At 51.0% G+C, this 21381-nt stretch overlaps 1 protein-coding gene across 1 annotated transcript in view; it reads right to left on the reverse strand.

Annotated features, from left to right (window-relative positions):
* Positions 1-21381, reverse strand: part of MAP4K5 (mitogen-activated protein kinase kinase kinase kinase 5) — an 88516-nt gene that overhangs the window by 46575 nt on the left and 20560 nt on the right. The window contains exon 2 of the mRNA XM_071557185.1: positions 11627-11684. Coding sequence (XP_071413286.1) covers positions 11627-11684 — 58 coding nt within the window. The remainder of the gene's footprint in view (positions 1-11626; positions 11685-21381) is intronic.

The following is a 21381-nucleotide window of genomic DNA, read 5'->3' on the forward strand; positions in this document are numbered from 1 at the left end:
CCCAATCCATTCCATGATTCTATGGATGTGGCACTGAGTGAGAATCCACCACGTCTTGATCCAACCCCACTGTGATCACCAGCCCAGGGCACTGAGTGCCCTGGGCTGGTGATCACAGTGGGGTTGGATCAAGGGTTGGACTTGATGATCTTGGAGGTCTTTTCCAACCCAGTCCATTCTGTGATTCTATGAAAGGTTCTATCTCTGTACAACACTACAAGTTGTCCATGGATTCAGAGGATCCAACACCAAATCCTTGTGGCTTCTCCAAAGCAAAGAATCCTCGGAACATCAGGAGCAGCAGCAGAATCCTGACAATGGGAAAAAAAATCCTCCTTGTGACAGCAAAACCTCACAGGCAGCAGCTGGAATTGCCCATGGATAGCACATGGATCCAAGTCCCTTCTAGGAATCATAACTAATGAGGAAAGATGGAAGGAAATACAGGGATTTGGGGCTGGAAAAAGGCTGAGTGGGAAAGATAAAAACCTTCATGCACATAAAAGATAAAAGGGAAAGGGGGAGAAGGGATAATCCATGTCCAATTTTATAACAGGACAATTAGCAATGGGTTTAAATTGCCTGGACTTCTATCCCCTGCACAGATAAAAAGCTTTTCCTATTGGAATAATATTCCAGCACTAGATGGGAAGCTGTGAAAATTCCCACAAAAACAAAGAACACCCTGAATAAGAATCCACCAGGAATGACTTGGAATGATCCTGCCTGTAGTAGAGGGACACAGCAAAGGGGATCTCTTTATTTGCAATTAATAAATGAAAAATTCATGCAAGAAATGAGGGTTAACCCACTGAAAAATTCATGCAAGAAATGAGGGTTAACCCACTAAAAAAAGGGGGAAAAAATTGGATTTGGAAGAGGGTGTGGGCTGAATACAGAGAGAGAGGTACCCAATAGATGGAAAGAAAAGTATCCATGAGAAAAGTTTGGCTAAAATATGTAGGAAATGACTGTGACAGATCAGCCACAGAGATAGGAGGGAAGATGTGCAGTCACTCAAAGATGACAGGAATGAACACAAACCAGAGGAATTCAGAGTTTCCAGGCAGCTGGAGTATTAATCTTGGCAAGAGACACTGCAATAGGGCAAAACTGAAAGATCCTTGGACAGCAAGAAAAAAAACCCAGACAGAATATGCAGAAAATCCTTCTCTGGGAGGGAGACAGAGAGATAAAAAGAATTAGAGCAAAGGTGACAAAACTTCTCATCTGGTTTAGTCATCCCAGACTCGGTGCTAAATAACAAGGAATTGGGAAAGTGTTTGCCACTGTGGGATGTGTGGGACACTGAGCAGGGAGGTGGCCCAGGGGGCTGCTGGAGGGACTCACTGCATGGAGGAATGTCACCTCTGTGGGGACACGGGGACATGACATGGATGGGCAATGGAATGTTCTCCTCAATCGAGCCAGGAGGCACAGCCAGATGTTTCTGCCCAGCACAGCTGGCAGGGAAGGCACAGCTGAGGCAATGGGGGAGGTGAGAAGAGCCCAGGCCAGAGCTAAGCAAGGGAAGGCCTGGGAAATGCATAGAATCATAGAATGGATTGGGTCGGAAAGACCTCCGAGATCATCAAGTTCAACCCTTGATCCAACCCCACTGTGGTCACCAGCCCAGGGCACAAAGTGCCCTGGGCTGGTGACCACAGTAGGGTTGGATCAAGACATGGTGGATCAAGATATGGTGGATTCTCACTCAGTGCCACATCCATAGAATCACAGAATCATAGAATGGATTGGGTTGGAAAAGCCTTCTAAGATCATCAAGTCCAACCCTTGGGCCAACTCCAGTCCCTTTACCAGATCATGGCACTCAGTGCCACGGCCAAGCTCAGTTGAAAACCCTCCAGGAAAGGTGAATCCACCCCCTCTCTGGGCAGCCCATTCCAATCCCTGAGCACTCTCTCTGGAAAGATTTTCTTTCTGCTCTCCAACTTCAATTTCCCCTGGCAGAGCTTGAGCCCATCGTGCCCCCTTGTCCTATTGCTGAGTGCCTGGGAGAAGAGACCAACCCCCACCTGGCCAGAACTTCCCTTCAGGCAGTTCCAGACAGTGCTGAGGTCACCTCTGAGCCTCCTCTTCTTTTCAGGGTGAATCCATATTTAAATGGCACATCATGGAGAAAACTGAGGGCACATTGACAGTGGTGAATTGTTCGACCTGCAGGTGCCACATCTCACCTGTGGGAGAGGCTGGGAGAGCTGGGGGGTCACCTGGAGAAGAGAAGGCTCCAGGGAGACCTGAGAGCCTCTTCCAGTGCCTAAAGGGGCTCCAGGAGAGCTGGAGAGGGACTTGGGACCAGGGATGGAGGGACAGGACACAGGGAAAGGCTTCCCATGGCCAGGTTTAGGTTAGATATGATGGAGAGGCTGAAGGAGAGTAGACTTAGATGGGATATTGGGAAGGAATTGGTGGCTGGGAGGGTGGGCAGGCCCTGGCACAGGTGCCCAGAGAAGCTGTGGCTGCCCCATCCCTGGGAGTGTCCCAGGCCAGGTTGGACAGGGCTTGGAGCAGCCTGGGCTGGTGGGAGGTGTCCCTGCCCATGGCACAGGATTGGCTGGATGCCCTTTAATGCCCCTCCCAACCCAAACCATTCTGGGATTCTAAAATTCTGTGTGGAATTGGAAGGTACAGATACTCTGCCAAGTTTTCCTAGATGGAGGGCACATGCCACTCTTGACTTGGCACTTGGCATTTTTAACACTATAATTAACATTTTGTTCTCTAAAAATGAGATGACATTTAACAAGAGGACCAGGTGGCCACTGCTGTCCAGGCCAGAGCTGCAGCACAAAGAGCAGGGTCACAGCCTCTGCTGAGACCATTCCTCCAACATTTCTCATTACAACAGTAACCTGAGTTCCCAAACAAGGGGAGGGAAACCCATGGGAATGACAACAATCCACCCCAGTCCACAAACTCCCCAGCCAAGCAACACCCCCAGATCACAGCTCCTCTGTGCTGACTTCCAGGCACCCCTGTGCTCACCAGTTCCCAAGCACTCCCTCCAACCCACTGCCCTGAACCTCCACAGGGTTCAGGCTCTGCTCAGGGAAGGGATGACCTTCCCAAAAAGCAGGATTGGAGCTGCTTTATCCATCCTGCTTTCCACAGGCCCCATGGAAACCTGCAGTCTGGCAGAAAGAATTGAAATTCCCCAAACTTGAAACTCAGAAACTTGATTCAAAGCAGGAAACAGCTATTTGGAAACACTTGATGTTTCCACCAGCAAATTTTCCAGCTAGGCCAGTGGCTGCCAACTGCAAACCATGGATGGTCCTCATTATCTCTCCTTGACAGAAAATATTCCTGCTGGTGATGCTCTGCCACAGTGACACCTGAGAGTGCAAGGAGTGTCTAAGAAAGAACAATTTCCCTGTGGATTTTCTCTTCCTGCCCTGGAAGTTGTGGCTGCCCCATCCCTGGAAGTGTCCAAGGCCAGGCTGGACAGGGCAGCCTGGGATGGTGGGATGTGTCCCTGCCCATGGCAGTGTCACACTCTGCATCACCTCCCAGCTAAAATCTGTGACCTTCCAGCTCCTTCCCTCCTCACAGCACCTCCATCCCTCACCACAACCCCTCCTGTTGACCTTCTCCATGGAAGGAACTCCGTGTTTTCAGGGAAAACTTGCACCACCCAGATGGACGAGCCCCCCTGCTCTGGCTCCACACATTTCTCAAGAAGAAAAGAGGATTATAAATTCACTGTAAGGATGTAAAGTACAACCAGCTCAGATTCCAACAATTAAATATCACTGAACTGCTGGGCACTGTAGATCCAAAGCCCAAACTGTCTCTGCTTTGCTCCATGTTGGCTCTGAGGGCACAGCCAGGCCCAGTCCAGGCTTTAATGGCTCTGGCACACTTGGAACCTGGGGCATCCATCACTGGACATGATGCCAGGCCCTGCCAGGTTACACACCCCGAGGCAGGGAAGGTCTGTGTGGGGCTGAGAAGTTATTTTCATAGAATCATGGAATGAACTGGGTTGGAAGAGATCTCTGGGATCATCCAGTCCAGCCCTTGCTCCAACCCCACTGTGCTCACCAGCCCAGGGCACTCAGTGCCACATCCAGTCTCAGCTTCAACACCTGCAGGGATGGAGAATCCACCCCCTCTCTGGGCAGCCCATTCCAAGGCCTGAGCACCCTCTCTGCAAACAATTCCTTCCTGATGGCCAAGCCAAGCCTGCCCTGGCACAGCTTGAGCCTGTGCCCTCTTGTCCTGCTGCTGGTTGTGTGGGAGAAGAGTCCAACACCCCCTGGCTCCAGCCTCCTGTCAGGGGGTTGTGGGGAGTGAGGAGGCCCCCCCTGAGCCTCCTCTTCTCCAGCCTGAACACCCCCAGCTCCCTCAGCCTCTCCCCACAGCACTTGTGCTCATATTCTCCAACTCCAGGTGCTGCCAACAACGGTTCAACCCCTGCAGGCTCAGCTTAAATCAGCCTCAGGCTTAGAATCACAGAATCATAGAATGGATTGGGTTGGAAAAGACCTCCGAGATCATCAAGTCCAACCCTTGGGCCAACTCCAGTCCCTTTACCAGATCATGGCACTCAGTGCCACGGCCAAGCTCAGTTTAAAACCCTCCAGGGATGGGGAATCCATCCCCTCTCTGGGCAGCCCATTCCAATCCCTGAGCACTCTCTCTGCAAAGAATTTCTTACTCATCTCCAACTTCAATTTCCCCTGGCAGAGCTTGAGCCCATCGTGCCCCCTTGTCCTATTGCTGAGTGCCTGGGAGAAGAGACCAACCCCCACCTGGCCAGAACATCCCTTCAGGAAGCTTAAATCAGCCTCAGGCTTAGCTTAAATCAGCCCCAGGCTCAGCTTAAATCAGCCTCAGACTCAGTTTAAAGCAGCCTCAAGCTTAGCTTAAATCAGCCTCAGGCTCAGTTTAAATCAGCCCCAGGCTCAGTTTAAAGCAGCCTCAGGCTTGTTCCTCTCCATCCATAGCTCATGTCACCTTTAGGGAATTGATGCCATGGAGAGCCAGGTTGTGCCTCAGTGCCCACAACATCTGGGATTAGCTCAGTTGGTTAAAACTTGGTTGTATAATGCCAAGGTCATGGGTTCAATCCCCTATGTGGGCCATTGACTTAAGAGTTGGACTCGATGATCCTTGTGGGTCCCTTCCAACTCTGAATAGTCTGTGATCTGTGATCTGAACCCCCTGGGCTGGCTCTGGTCCAGAGGGGCCAGACCCCCCTGCCAGCCTGACCCAGCCCATGGCTGTGTTCCTGTGTGGAATATGAACTTCCTGTTGGGATACAGCACACACAGGATGCCCCAGCCCTGCCCTGGCACTGCGGGCACAACACACACCTTGGCATGGCTGTTTGTACAGTGCCACCCCCAGAGTAACCCCCAGCCTGGAACAGGGAACTGGCTGCTTCCTTGGGATCTCACAGGGAAAATGCAAACCTTGGACCAAATCAAGCCAGCCAGGAGGTTCTCCTGTGGCTTTGCAGAAGATTCAGAGCAAGAAATTTCAGAGCAAGAAGGTTCAGAGCAAGATTTCCATCAGTGTCAAAGGTCTCTGAGGGCACCATTTATCACGACAGCAGAATTTGTTGAATATATTTTGAAGCATTTTATTTATCACATTTTCCCAGGGAGAAAGTTCTGTGGCAGAAAAACTCCCCTGGCAAACAGTCACCTCTTTGTGCTGCCTCCCCTCTGGATTCATCTGCTAAACCCATAGATGGAAGTGGCTTTAGTGTTTCAGACACTTTTGGCTTCTCCACTGCTGAGTACAGTTGGATTCGTTTCTGAAATAGAACTGGCTCCCAAATTATTTGAGGCATTTGTGCTCAGGGAATGCTGGGAAATGTCATTAGCATGCCATAATACTTTGGCCTAATGCTCTCCAAGTCTAGGCCAGAAAAAAAAAGAGGGAAAAACACAATTTTGAGAGCAGCAGCACAGCACAAGCGCTGTGGGAGCAGCCCCAGAGCCCTCCCCCCAGTGCAAAGGGATTAATGGCAGTAACCTGCTGAGCTGAGGTTGTGTCCTTTGTCTGGAGGAGACACAAAACACAGATTTATGTTGAGAGGTTGGAGTCTCTTTGCCTCCTCAGTACCTGCAGCAGATGAGGGAGGAGGAGGAGGAACAAACCTCTGCCATGTCAGCAATTTCCTGAGTCTTCCCAAATCCTGCCCGTTCTTTGTGTGCAGCTCCTTCAGCTTTCACTCAACACACTCCTCAGCCCCTCTGGGCACTCTGTGTAACTTCAGAGCCTTTTGTCTTCTGCTCCCAGTTCCCCTGTCTGTGTATTAACCAAGAGTGGAGTTTTCAGCTCTGATTTTTCCATCTGCTCATTAACTCCCATCCTGGAGCCTCCTCCTCCTCCTCTCCAGAAGGTGCTGCACTCCCAAACCAATTCCCTGCTGACTAAATCAGGGCATTTATTACCCACCTTCCTCCAGCTGTGCCCCACAGTCTGCCAGCAGCCTGTGCCACTGCTCAAGGGGCTGCTCTTCCCAGGAAACCAGCACAGCTCCTGATTCCAACCTGCTCCAGGGATTGCTGGTGCTCTGGGAGTACAACCCCACAGAACTATTCAAACAAATCCCTTAAAATCAGTCAGAACTGAAGTGTGGAGCAGCCAAGTGTTTCTTTCCTTAAAAACCCAAAATATTTTCAACATGTGTAGACATCCCAGACAACTGAAAAGGAGTAAATAAGTAAACAAATCCTGTGAACCCTCCTCAAAACCAAAACAAACACCCAACAAGACTCTGCCAAGAGGCTGTGGGTGTCCATGCTATGGATGGAGATCGGGTTGGCAACGTTAAAAGATGTATTAAAAACCCAAAAAACAAACTAGAAGAAATCACTTCCCTGTGATGAGTCAGACCAACATAATTAAACATAAGACATGGCCATAATTAAAATGGGGCTCTCAGAGTGGTGACTCTGGGCCAGAGTTCTGGGCCCCTCAGTTGAGGAAAGAGATTGAGGGGCTGGAGCGGGGCCAGAGAAGAGCAACGAGGCTGGAGAAGGGACTGGATGTGGCACTGAGTGTCCTCTTAAACACCTCCAGGGACAGAGAATCCACCATGTCTTGATCCAACCCCACTGTGATCACCAGCCCAGGGCACTCTGTGCCCTGGGCTGGTGATCACAGTGGGGTTGGATCAAGGGTTGGACTTGATGATCTCAGAGGTCTCTTCCAACCCAACTGAGAAGAGCAACGAGGCTGGAGAAGGGACTGGAGCACAAGTGCTGTGGGGAGAGGCTGAGGGAGCTGGGGGTGTTCAGCCTGGAGAAGAGGAGGCTCAGAGGTGACCTCAGCACTGTCTGGAACTGCCTGAAGGGAAGTTCTGGCCAGGTGGGGGTTGGTCTCTTCTCCCAGACACTCAGCAATAGGACAAGGGGGCACGATGGGCTCAAGCTCTGCCAGGGGAAATTGAACTTGGAGAGCAGAAAAAAGTTCTTTGCAGAGAGAGTGCTCAGGCATTGGAATGGGCTGCCCAGAGAGGGGGTGGATTCACCTTTCCTGGAGGGTTTTAAACTGAGCTTGGCCGTGGCACTGAGTGCCATGATCTGGTAAAGGGACTGGAGTTGGATCAAGGGTTGGACTTGATGATCTCGGAGGTCTTTTCCAACCCAATCCATTCTGTGATTCTTGCATTAATCTCTTTAGTGTTTCAGCACACCAAGCACAGGCAGGGGCTGCTCAGCCTCCAACAAATCCTGCTCTTCCCTCAGCTTTAACAACAGGGGATTCAGCCTCTGTTTCAGCCTTCAAAATTCACAGTGAGAACAGACACACCTCACCTGGAGCAGGAGCAGGGACCTTCCCACTGCAGGAAGCCTCTCCCTGCCTTAGCAATGGGTAAGGATTGTCCTTTTTCTGTCCCCAAAGCATCACTCTGCCCCACTCCAGACCTGCTGAGGCCACTCCTGGCCCCACTGCCCCAAACTCTGCCCACAGCACATCCCACAGAGCCTGAGGGATCCCTGCTGTGGTTCCCTCTGCATTCCCACTGCAATCCAGGTAGTAAACCCAGCCCTGGTTTGCCAAGGGACAGTGACCAGTCACCCCAAATCAGTGGGTTTCAATTCTCTCCTGAGTCTCCCCGTGTTTCTTCTACATTCAGCCTTCAAAACCGTCTCTTTTTCTGCACAGAAGCAGTCATGGAATGAAACTTAACCCTGCAGTCCCTTCAGCCTTGCACAATTCCAGCAGGGACTTGAACACACCACCCAGGGATGCCCCCAAAACACCTTCCCCACCCCCAGAGACTCAGCAAAACTCTCAGTCACAGATGGGATCTTTGTATTTAAGTCTTCCCTGCCCTTTTCTCTCACACAAATGTGTGTAGTTGCCTTTTGCACCTCTGCAAGCACAGCTTCACCCAACGAGGAGTTCTACAGACCTTGCAGAGAAAACCACATTTCCTGGTTGCTCAGAGCCCACAACCCCCTCGCTGCCTCCAGAGCTGCTGCCAGCCCAGCCCCTCACCTGCCTCCCCCAATGCACACCCTGGTCCAGGGCAGGCCCCAGGAGGGGATGGGATGGGATGAAGCCCACAGGGCCCAGAGAACCTCCCTGCCCCTTGCTGGGATGTCCCTTGCTGGGCACATCCTGAAAGCAATTCCCAAACAAGAGGGAGAACACTGAGCATGGCCCCAAATCATCCCAGGGCCACCACTGAGCGTTCTGCTACACAGGCAGCTCCTCAGGACATCATGGAAGGGGTACTGAAGGAGTCAAAGTGGCTTGTGGGGACCCACCTGGAGGGAGCTCTGGCCATGCCTGAGGCTTTGCCTGCTGACCACAGCTCTGCTGACCAGAATGGTTAATTCTGGTGGCACCAGAATTCAGAAATTCAAGGTATTTATGTACAAAGGACTGAGCCACAGCCACTGACACCTGAACTGGGTTATGTGCCTGAAGCTGGGTCTGAAGGAGACCTTGTTGACTCCACAAGATGAGAGTGGCAATAGAAGCAGTGGCACCACCTGCATGACCTGCCTGCTCTCTGCTTGTCTGCCTGCACTGATAAGGAAAGTAAGAGCTAAAGAATCAACCTGGGCCTTTCTTTTAATTTATTCACCAGAACGTTTCGACTTTTTCCAATGGGAAAAAATGTTCAAACTTCAGGAACTTCGGACTGTTAAAAAAATCCAGGTCAGGAGGGAAAATGACACACTGTGAGGAGGGAGACCCAACTGCTGGTCCTCACTGGGAGTAACACAGAGTTGGGTCAGAACATCCCAATTCCTGCTTGAAGAGTCTGTATTTATTCCATATATTATCTCACTGTGTCTCCATAAACCCCTATCACTTTCTGAATTGTCCTTTAATTGCTTTGTAGGCTCCAGATGACAGTCCAGGAGCACTGGGCAAGGTGACATTCCCAGAAGGAGCATCCCTTGCCCCTGTCCCAGAGGGCAGGACCCTGACCAGCCACAGCAGAGCAGACAAAGCACAGCCCCAGGGAGACAACAAGGCAAGGAGACATGGAAGAGAACTGTGCCAAGCAGGGATCTGAAAGGTATCCCAACAATTAAGGAATGAGAGATTACTGTTTTGTACAAATACAAGATGCTCAGGCAGGACTGAGTTATGATTGAGGATATAAAAAGTTCCTTTCCTCATTTCCTCTGCTCTGGAGCCAGGCTGGGAGAGCTGAGGGGGCTCACCTGGAGCAGGGAAGGCTCCAGGGAGACCTGAGAGCCCCTTCCAGGGCCTAAAGGGGCTCCAGGAGAGCTGGAGAGGGATTGGGGACAACGGATGGAGGGACAGGACACAGGGAATGGCTTCCCACTGCCAGAGGGCAGGGACAGGTGGGATATTGGGAAGGAATTGGTGGCTGGGAGGGTGGGCAGGCCCTGGCACAGGTTGGGCAGAGAAGCTGTGGCTGCCCCAGCCCTGGGAGTGTCCCAGGCCAGGCTGGACAGGGCTTGGAGCAGCCTGGGCTGGTGGGAGGTGTCCCTGCCCATGGGATGGTCTTTAGTATTCCTTCAAACCCAAACCATTCTGGGATTGTCTCATTTCCACTCAGCACACAATTCCTGATTTCACCTCTCTATGCAGGATTCAGAGGAGCTTCAGCTCAGCAAATCTCCTGGGCAGCCAGTGAGCTTCTCCTGGTCTCCTGCTTTTATATGGAGTGGCAGAAAATCCATGGGGAAATGGTGGCAGGAGCCCCCTCCTGCTCAGCACAGGTCAGAGAAACGATGGCACATCCAAATCACTGCCTGATCATAGAATGGATTGGGTTGGAAAAGACCTCTGAGATCAGCAAGTGCAACCCTTGATCCAACCCCACTGTGATCACCAGCCCAGGCCACTCTGTGATCACAGTGGGATTGGATCAAGACGTGGTGGATTCTCACTCAGTGCCACATCCATAGAATCCCAGAATCATAGAATGGATTGGGTTGGAAAAGACCTCCGAGATCATCAAGTCCAACCCTTGGGCCAACTCCAGTCCCTTTACCAGATCATGGCACTCAGTGCCACAGCCAAGCTCGGCTGAAAAACCTCCAGGGATGGGGAATCCAGCCCCTCTCTGGGCAGCCCATTCCAATTCCTGAGCACTCTCTCTGCAAAGAAGTTTTTCTCATCTCCAACTTCAATTTCCCCTGGCAGAGCTTGAGCCCATCGTGCCCCCTTGTCCTATTGCTGAGTGCCTGGGAGAAGAGACCAACCCCCACCTGGCCAGAACTTCCCTTCAGGGCGTTCCAGACAGTGCTGAGGTCACCTCTGAGCCTCCTCTTCTCCAGGCTAAACACCCCCAGCTCCCTCAGCCTCTCCCCACAGCACTTGTGCTCCAGTCCCTTCTCCAGCCTCGTTGCTCTTCTCAGTTGGGTTGGAAGAGACCTCTGAGATCATCAAGTCCAACCCTTGATCCAACCCCACTGTGATCACCAGCCCAGGCCACTCTGAGGGCACTCCCAGCCCACTCTGTGCCCTGGGCTGGTGATCACAGTAGGGTTGGATGAAGATGTGGTGGATTCCCACTCAGTGCCACATCCATAGAATCACAGAATCATAGAATGGATTGGGTTGGAAAAGCCTTCTGAGATCATCAAGTCCAACCCTTGGGCCAACTCCAGTCCCTTTACCAGATCATGGCACTCAGTGCCAAGGCCAAGCTCACCTTAAAGACCTCCAGGGATGGGGAATCCACCCCCTCTCTGGGCAGCCCATTCCAATCCCTGAGCACTCTCTCTGCAAAGAAGTTTTTCCTGCTCTCCAACTTCAATTTCCCCTGGCAGAGCTTGAGCCCATCGTGCCCCCTTGTCCTATTGCTGATCCCTTCCCCCTCTCAATGCCCACAGCTCCCCATTGTCTCAGAGCTCACAATTCACCATCTGCCCTTAATCTTCTCTTTGTTCTAACAACGTGTTGTAACTGAAACATCTTTTCATGCAACAATTGATAAGGGAGATAAGAGCAAAGGAGGAAACAGTGAGCAGGACACAGCCAAAAGCAATGCTACATCCTGTAGTGTTTCCTGTCATCCAAACCACTGAAAAGACACCAAAAAATACCCCAACACTTCTTTTGTCTAGAACTTCACAGTGTGTGAAAATAAACACATGGAAAAAATGAAAATGTGGTTCAAGAACACAGGAAAGAATGGAAAACTCACCAGGCTCTAACTTGATTATTTTCACAGCAGCCAGTTCTCCTGTGTGAAGATTTCTAGCCTGGAACAAGAGAGTTAAGACATATTTAATCAAATTATAGTGCAAAGGCACCTCAGAGAGCCCTACAAAGAGAAACTACGATGTTGTGTGTTACAAACACGATGCCAGGCTGGGAGTGACCCGGGTGAGGATTATCTGGGTTGGGCACCAGCACAGCAGCAGCCAGGTTGGAACTGTGAAATGTTCCTGGCAGTCCTTTTTGAGCCTCTGAAACATCTACCAGCAAATCACAGAATTCTTGAGGTTGGAAAAGATCTCCAGGATCATCAAGCCCACCTTGTGCCCGATGCCCACCTTGGAAAAGCCCTGCCAGCCCCTGGAGCCCACCCTGTGCCCGATGCCCACCTTGGAAAAGCCCTGCCAGCCCCTGGAGCCCACCCTGTGCCTGATGCCCACCTTGGAAAAGCCCTGCCAGCCCCTGGAGCCCACCCTGTGCCCGATGCCCACTTTGGCAAAGCCCTGCCAGCCCATGGAGCCCACCCTGTGCCCAAAGCCCACTTTGGAAAAGCCCTGCCAGCCCCTGGAGCCCACCCTGTGCCTGGTGCCCACCTCGGCAAAGCCCTGCCAGCCCATGGAGCCCACCTTGTGCTCGGTGCCCACCTTGGCAAAGCCCTGCCAGCCCATGGAGCCCACCTTGTGCTCGGTGCCCACCTTGGCAAAGCCCTGCCAGCCCCTGGAGCCCACCTTGTGCTCGGTGCCCACCTTGGCAAAGCCCTCCTAGCCCATGGAGCCCACCTTGTGCTCAGTGCCCACCTTGGCAAAGCCCTCCCAGCCCTTGGAGCCCACCCTGTGCTCGATACCCACCCTGTCCCCCAGCCCAGAGCACTCAGTGCCACGGCCAGTCCTGCCTTGGGCACCTCCAGGGCTGGGCACTCCAACCCTCCCTGGGCAGCCCCTGTCAGGGCCTGCCTACCCTTTCCACAGAGAAATTCCTGCTGCTGTGCCCCTGAAAATGGGAGTTCCTGTCTCTCAAACACCATTTTTCTGGAAGTTTCTGCCCTCCAACAACACCAGGATGCCCCAGGGGCTGTTGGAGCACCCGGAGCTCCACCACCCACCTGGTGGTGCCAAACCTCAGGGGGCCCTGAGAGTGGAACTGAGAGGGGCAAATGCAGCTTCCAGGAGTCACAGCTCCCTGTCAGCAACTCAGTTCTGAAAACCAACTCCATCCATGAGTGTTGGGAAGAAGAAGAATTACAGAACTGCCCTCTCTGGATGTGCACCAGAATTCACACTGAGAACCCAGAGGTGGACAAAGATGTCACTCAGACAATAGAAAGACTTAGGAGGGGATTTCATTAACACTTTTAATCATAATAACACAACCTAAATCACTCAGGCACCATCACATTACTGTGGACACACCACCTGATGGAGCTCAGCTCCATTGCTGTGGACACACCACCTGATTCCTGGGGCATCCCCTGCTCCTGATCACCCCAAAGTTTCCCTACTGTTTCATTCTGACTGTGACCAACATGCAGAGCCTTCTGAGCAGGTGAAACCTGGGGAAGAGGTGGATTATAGAAAATGGAGGGGAAATTGGGTCAAATCAGTTTGGAAAGGTAATTAAGGATGAGGATGTAAAGAAAACGTGTCACTGTGAAGGGAAATACTATAGAACAAAACACTCTTCTCGAGGGTATGGAAAAGTCTCAACAACAGGGAAAGCAAGAACCTGAAGGATGAACCTCTCAGCTTTATCAAAACTTCTCAGGCTTCCACACAGGGAAAGGCTTTTCAAAAACCAAAACAAAATAATCAAAAACCCCCACAAAAACTGGCCTGTCAAAGGCCTGCAGTGCTCAGGCGTGAGGAGAGTGTCAAACACAGACCACGGACACAAACGTGACTCAGCTTGAGGTCAGAGAGCCCCTGAACAAGGTACAGTGGAACCAAAGCTCTGAAGACCAAATCACTGAGGCAGATTCTCATCTGCAAACCACAAAGGAAACCTTCACCACTTCAAGTACCTTCCCACCACAGCAGAATCATTGCTGTCCCCTTCAACATGCAGGAGAATCCATCCCAGCATGGACAAAGGAGTAGGATCCTCTGGTCTGGTTACACCCAATGATCCTGTTGGGAGACAGGGATGTTCCCAGCAGGGACACACACTCTGCCTTGGTGAGGACAGGGATGCTCCACCATCCAGTTTTAGCCAGGAGGAGCTAAGCTGGTCAGATAAGGACAACCACATGGTTTCCAGAAGATCAGCTTCACTTCTGAAGCACAAGAAGATCATATTCCTTACAAATATCCCTTTTCCACACAAGCAGTGAGTGCCACGGGGATGCTGAAGCTTGAAGGAATGGATGGGGTCTGCCAAAGCTCCCCAGGCTGGGACATGAAGGGCCAGGCTGGAGATCACTGCAGTTCCTGGCCCTCAGCTCTCACCATTAACTGTGTCCTGCTGCTCTCCAGTGTTACCACTAAGCTTTGGCACATAATCCATAGTTTAGACATGGACTATTTGGGGTTTGAACCACCCAACTTTGCTGCTGGAACAGAAAGCTCCCCACTGGGTTGGTATTCATGAACCAAACACATCAAGTTACCTGAGCCACTCACCCCAAGACCAGTTTCCTGGTCCTACACTTTTAATTTTCCAACCAGGCACATTCTTGAGTTGCTGAAACCAAGACCACACATGGTCATTAACTCCTGTCGTGTCAGAACCAAAGGAAAGCACAAGTGCTGTGGGGAGAGGCTGAGGGAGCTGGGGGTGTTCAGTCTGGAGAAGAGGAGGCTCAGAGGTGACCTCGGCACTGTCTGGAACTGCCTGAAGGGAAGTTCTGGCCAGGTGGGGGTTGGTCTCTTCTCCCAGGCACTCAGCAATAGGACAAGGGGGCACGATGGGCTCAAGCTCTGCCAGGGGAAATTGAAGTTGGAGAGCAGGAAGAAAATCTTTCCAGAGAGAGTGCTCAGGCATTGGAATGGGCTGCCCAGAGAGGGGGTGGATTCCCCATCCCTGGAGGTTTTTCAACTGAGCTTGGCCGTGGCACTGAGTGCCATGATCTGGTAAAGGGACTGGAGTTGGACCAAGGGTTGGACTTGATGATCTCAGAAGGCTTTTCCAACCCAATCCATTCTAGGATTCTGTGATTCTATGGATGTGGCACTGAGTGAGAATCCATCATGTCTTGATCCAACCCCACTGTGATCACCAGCCCAGGGCACAGAGTGCCCTGGGCTGGTGATCACAGTGGGGTTGGATCAAGGGTTGGACTTGCTGATCTCAGGTCTTTTCCAACCCAATCCATTCCATGATTCTATGAAAAACTCTTGAGTACTCAAAATCCTTGTTGGATGCTCCCAGACATGGAGTGGTATTAGATGTTCAGTCCAGACAGTCATGAGAGTGCATCAAACCACCCAAAATGCTTCCCAGAAGAGTCCCATGCCTGGCGATGTGGCTGATGGGTCTTGCTGCCTCTTCCTGGATGGCACCAGCTTCCCCCAGGCACCCACAGCCCCACCTCTGCCCCTGCCCACCTGATGGATGGTGCTCTCTGGCACAGCATTAACAGTGTAAGGCGGTGAGGGCCACAAACTGGTTCTCCTGGGACACACCCAGATAGGAGAAGTGCCGACTCAGGAGCCCTCAGACTGGGCCATGTGAATGAACAATCCTCACTCCTTTCCCAGCGGGGACGAGGCTGCACTTCTGTTTTTTTCAGAGAGACTTGTGCAGTTCTCAAGGAAGTCACAGACAGGAAGGCACCAACCACATCAGCACTGCTGGCTCTGTGAGTCAAACCTGCAATTTCATTTGTCAAGTCCTTGTGAAGAATTAGTTAATGATCTACCAATATTTCTGATAAGACTTTTCCCTGCAGAGGGAGAACTGAAGTCAAAATTATAGTTCTTCTACTCCTCTTACTTACAATTTTCAAGCCCAACACCACTCTGAGATGAGCTCAGTTGGTTAAAACTTGGTTGCAACAATGCCAAGGTCAGGGGTTCAATTCCCTGTGTGGGTCATTGACTTGAGAGCTGGACTCGATGGTCCTTGTGGGTCCTTCCAACTCAGAATAGTCTGTGATTCTGTGAAAATATCTGCCTGTTCCTCATCCCCTGAAATTTCCTCAGTATTTCAAGTATGACCCTGAGATCAGCTCAGTTGGTTAAAACTTGGTTGTAACAATGCCAAGGTCATGGGTTCAATCCCCTGTGTGGGCCATTGACTTGAGAGCTGGACTTGATGATCCTTGTGGGTCCTTTCCAACTCAGAATAGTCTGTGAGTCTCACTTTCAAATCAGCTGAGACCAACCAGAGGAGCTGTCACTGCACCCCAAGTGGATCCAGACCCGTCAGTGTCTCATGAGCTACCACTGACATGGAAAATTATCATTTCTATGCATTTATCACATAAAGATGACACAAATACAGTGAACCTGATGATCTCTGCTGGTATTTCTCACCTTTCAGCCTAATGGAAGATAAAGGCTGTTTGATTTCTTACTGTCTGTAATTATTCTGTCCTTGATTCCTTAGGAAGTCTCCCCAAGAACTCACCTTGACATTAAAGGCTCAAAGAGACCAAATCCACATCTCCACCAGCAATGTGGTCCAGTGGAGCCCAAATTCCCAGGATATTTCTGGAAGGATTTCCCCAAGGGAAAGGCAGAGCTTTTGGCATTTATTAGCATTGATCTTGATTTTCTCTAATGGGACTCCAGACTGAAAATCCTGTTCCACATTACTTGGAATGAAAATTAAAACGAGAGGGATTTTGGTAGGAGGATCCCAAAGCTCCAGCAGAAAATGTGACCTACACAACAATGGGACCAGAACAAGCATGTATTTGAATGTGGTGAAGCACAGCCCAATTTATTTTGCTCAGTGTCATTTCCAGAGGATATTTCCTGAGAAAAAACAGCCTTTTGGTCACCTCTTCTTCAGCTGTGCCACAGCCTGCTGAGGAGGAGTGACAACATCCCACTGAGCTCCTCCAGAAGGTCTGAGCAGCTGAGAACCAACCCTGCACATCATCACATGGAGTCTGTGCTCAAAACCAACACAACACAACCACTCATCTCCCTCCTGAATGTCCCCGTTGTGTTGCTGCAGTGACCAGGCCCATCACACACCACTGATGTGACAGCACTTTGAGTAGGACATTTGGGGGAGTTGGGAGAGTTTTATAACATCAAAGACAAAAAAAAATCATTGGGTTTTCCCACTGAGACTTAACTCTCTTCCCAAATTGCTGCTGTGGGACAGTGGGACCTGAGGTGACACCTGTGGGAGACGCTTCCCACCCCACCACACGTGAGGAAACACGTTCTGGGCAGGACACTTTGTGCAGCCAACCACCAGAAATAACACAGAAAACTGGTTTCAGAACCAGTTGTGCACTCTGCACTTGTGTTCTGTTTGTTTTCAGGAGTGCAAGCCAAACAATTCCACCCCAGGGGGGACTGAGCCACGTGAGATGGACAAAACCTGGAGAACCTTGGATGTGTGAATGCAAATTTATGTGCTCAGAGTCCTTTTTGCAGCCATGAACACCAAGGAGGGGAAGATGCAGGAGGAATGAACCTCTCACAGCCTCCAGGTTGGTGTTTCCAATGTCCATGGTGAGATCCCCTCGTGTCCCAAGGTTGGTGTCTCATCTCCAGCCTTAGAATTACAGAATCATAGAATGGATTGGGTTGGAAAAGACCTCTGAGATCATCAAGTCCAACCCTTGGGCCAACTCCAGTCCCTTTACCAGATCATGGCACTCAGTGCCATGGCCAAGCTCAGCTGAAAAACCTCCAGGGATGGGGAATCCACCCCCTCTCTGGGCAGCCCATTCCAATCCCTGAGCACTCTCTCTGCAAAGAATTTCCACCTGCTCTCCAACTTTAGTTTCCCCTGGCAGAGCTTGAGCCCATCGTGCCCCCTTGTCCTATTGCTGAGTGCCTGGGAGAAGAGACCAACCCCCACCTGGCCAGAACTTCCCTTCAGGCAGTTCCAGACAGTGCTGAGGTCACCTCTGAGCCTCCTCTTCTCCAGGCTAAACACCCCCAGCTCCCTCAGCCTCTCCCCACAGCACTTGTGCTCCAGTCCCTTCACTGGATGAGCAGCCCAGCTCAGCAGAGGAGCTCTTTGCTGGAGCGTGTCTCCATTTAATAAACCCTAATTGCAGCTCCCTCCCACCCCTCCCACCTCATTCACCCCTTGTCAAGTATCACTCACCAGTGCCCACCATGACCTCTGGCTGTCCCCAGTGCTGCCTGTCCACTGAGAATCACAGAATCAGTTGGGTTGGAAGAGACCTCTGAGATCATCAAGTCCAACCCTTGATCCAACCTCACTGTGATCACCAGCCCAGGGCACAGAATCAAGACGTGGTGGATTCTCACTCAGTGCCACATCCATAGAATCCCAGAATCATAGAATGGATTGGGTTGGAAAAGCCCTCTGAGATCATCAAATCCAACCCTTGGTCCAACCCCACTGTGATTACCAGATCATGGCACTCAGTGCCACGTCCAGTCTCACCTTAAAATCCTTAAAAACTCAGCACTGTCAGAGCTCTCAGCCAAGTGAGGGGACCCAAAGAAACGTCTCTCACCTGCCCTAAATCCATGAAAACACAGCCCTTTCCTACACACAGGATTCCTACACAGGTAGGAATCTTTTGGGATTAAAATGAGTCTCATTTTATTTTTGTGATTAAAAATGAGTCTCATTTTTCCTTTGTGATTAAAAATGAGACTCCAAAATCTTACAGGCATCAGGGGAATAAAAAAGACACCTGATAAAGACACCTGAACAGACCCAGACAGGAAAACAGGGGCACAGAGGCCTGGAAAAGGCAGAGGGGATCTTGAAGGTGCCACCAAAACCAGCCCATGTGTGGAGTGAAACCTCATGGAGCAACTGGCACAGCCTGGCACAACCAGCAGAGCCTCCCACGACACTTCCAGGAGGCTCTGGGTGCCACTCTGAGGTGTGACATCCCCCTCCCACACAGCACAAACATTCCCAGGAACATTCCACCTCCTTGCATAACCCACTCCAGGGTTTTATCTCGTGCTCCAAGTGCTCACACAGGGCTGGGACCTTCCTCTGAAGGAAACTTATTTAGGGGTGGGACAAGATGATCTTTCAGGTCCCTTCCAACTCAAACCATTCCTGATTTCTCAAGATGAAGGCCCCAATTCCTCAGTGCTGTTCCCAGAACTTGTGCACAAACTCTCAAGACCAACTCTGGGGTCCTGAGGTCTTCTGCAGCCTCAACAGAGACCTGCATGTCCTCAGGGGGCCTCCAACACAACAAATCTGGGGGGGCTTCACCATTTCCTTGGGGTTTTTTTTGCAAAAAACCAAACAAACATCCATAAAATCCATAAAAATCATTACCCCACAGGCAATATTAAGAAATCTGATGGAGCTGCCAGACTGGATCAGGTTTCTGATCCCAACAGTTTAACATTTATCCCTCAAGTAAGTGGCAAAGTGATGTGTGAGGAGGGAATTCCATCTCAGTGCATTGTGGCCTGCTGGGCTTGAAAAGAATTAAATTTATATCCTAATGCAGAAGTTCAAATAAGTGTTCCTAGAGTTTATCATAATGAATTATACAATTATAATTTAGAATCATAGAATTGACTGGGTTGGAAAAGACCTCTGAGATCATCAAGTTCAACCCTTGATCCAACCCCACTGTGATCACCAGCCCAGGGCACTCCGTGCCCTGGGCTGGTGATCACAGTAGGGTTGGATCAAGTCATGATGGATTCTCACCAGCAACATCCTCTCAGTACCTGGGCAGGAGATGCTTGTTCTGCTCAAACACCATCTCTCTACCAGCTGAGTTTATCACCCCAGAGTTTGGGATTCACAAAAAGTCACAAAACTACTCAGAAACCCCCAAATTAACAGCAAAAAGAGTTAATTCCTGTTGGGAAAATTACCATTTTTCCCCAAAAGACACCACAGCCTTTTGTGGTCCTGTACATTAGGAAAGAAACCAAAAGAAATCAAATTGAACACTTTCCTCTCCTTCACCTGGGAAGGTTTGTGGATGGATTAAAAATGGAGGAAGAGGGATGGATTAAAAAAAGTGGGAAAAATGAGACAGCTGTGGGAGATTTTAATGCCAATGTCACTGGACAGGGTGAGGTTTGGGTCAGACCTGTCACAAAAACCCAGAGTGCTTTGGGTGGGAAGGGACCTTAAAGATCATTTTATTCTGTGGGCAGGGACACCTTCAACTAAACCAGGGATCCCAACCTGGCCTGGGACACACCCAGGGATGGGGCAGCCACAGCTTCTCTGGGCACCTGTGCCAGGGCCTGCCCACCCTCCCACCCAGGAATTCCTTCCCAATATCCATCCTAAATCTCCCCTTTTCCAGCTTAAAGCCATTCCCTGTGTCCTGTCACTCCATCCCTTGTCCCAGGTCCTTCTCCACCTTTCCTGTACCTCCTTCAGGCACTGGAAGGGCACAACCAGGTCCCTCTGAATCTCCCTCTTCTCCAGGCTGAACATTCCCAGAGGCTGAGGGAGCTGGGGGTGTTCAGCCTGGAGAAGAGGAGGCTCAGAGGTGACCTCAGCACTGTCTGGAACTGCCTGAAGGGAAGTTGTGGCCAGGTGGGGGTTGGTCTCTTCTCCCAGGCACTCAGCAATAGGACAAGGGGGCACGATGGGCTCAAGCTCTGCCAGGGGAAATTGAAGTTGGAGAGCAGAAAAAAATCCTTTGCAGAGAGAGTGCTCAGGGATTGGAATGGGCTGCCCAGAGAGGGGGTGGATTCCCCATCCCTGGAGGTTTTTCAGCTGAGCTTGGCCGTGGCACTGAGTGCCATGATCTGGTAAAGGGACTGGAGTTGGCCCAAGGGTTGGACTTGATGATCTCAGAGGGCTTTTCCAACCCAATCCATTCTGTGATTCTGTGGATGTGACACCGAGTGAGAATCCACCACGTCTTGATCTAACCCCACTGTGATCACAGTGGGATTGGATCTGGTGATCACAGTGGGACTGGATCAAGGGTTGGACTTGCTGATCTCAGAGGTCTCTTCCAACCAACTGAGAAGAGCAACGAGGCTGGAGAAGGGACTGGAGCACAAGTGCTGTGGGGAGAGGCTGAGGGAGCTGGGGGTGTTCAGCCTGGAGAAGAGGAGGCTCAGAGGTGACCTCAGCACTGTCTGGAACTGCCTGAAGGGAAGTTCTGGCCAGGTGGGGGTTGGTCTCTTCTCCCAGGCACTCAGCAATAGGACAAGGGGGCACGATGGGCTCAAGCTCTGCCAGGGGAAATTGAAGTTGGAGAGCAGAAAAAACTTCTTTGCAGAGAGAGTGCTCAGGGATTGGAATGGGCTGCCCAGAGAGGGGGTGGATTCCCCATCCCTGGAGGTTTTTCAGGTGAGATTGGCCGTGGCACTGAGTGCCATGATCTGGTAAAGGAACTGGAGTTGGCCCAAGGGTTGGACTTGATGATCTTGGAGGTCTTTTCCAACCCAATCCATTCTATGGATGTGGCACTGAGTGAGAATCCACCACATCTTGATCCAATCCCACTGTGATCACCAGCCCAGGGCACTCAGTGCCCTGGGCTGGTGATCACAGTGGGGTTGGATCAAGGGTTGGACTTGCTGATCTCAGAGGTCTTTTCCAACCCAGTCCATTCTGTGACTCTCCCAGCCTTTCCCTGCAGGAATTCTGCTCCTTCCCTGTGTATTCCCTCCCAGCCCTGGTGTGAAT

This window comes from Pithys albifrons, chromosome 6, assembly GCF_047495875.1.
Source record: "Pithys albifrons albifrons isolate INPA30051 chromosome 6, PitAlb_v1, whole genome shotgun sequence".
Lineage (NCBI taxonomy): Eukaryota > Metazoa > Chordata > Aves > Passeriformes > Thamnophilidae > Pithys > Pithys albifrons.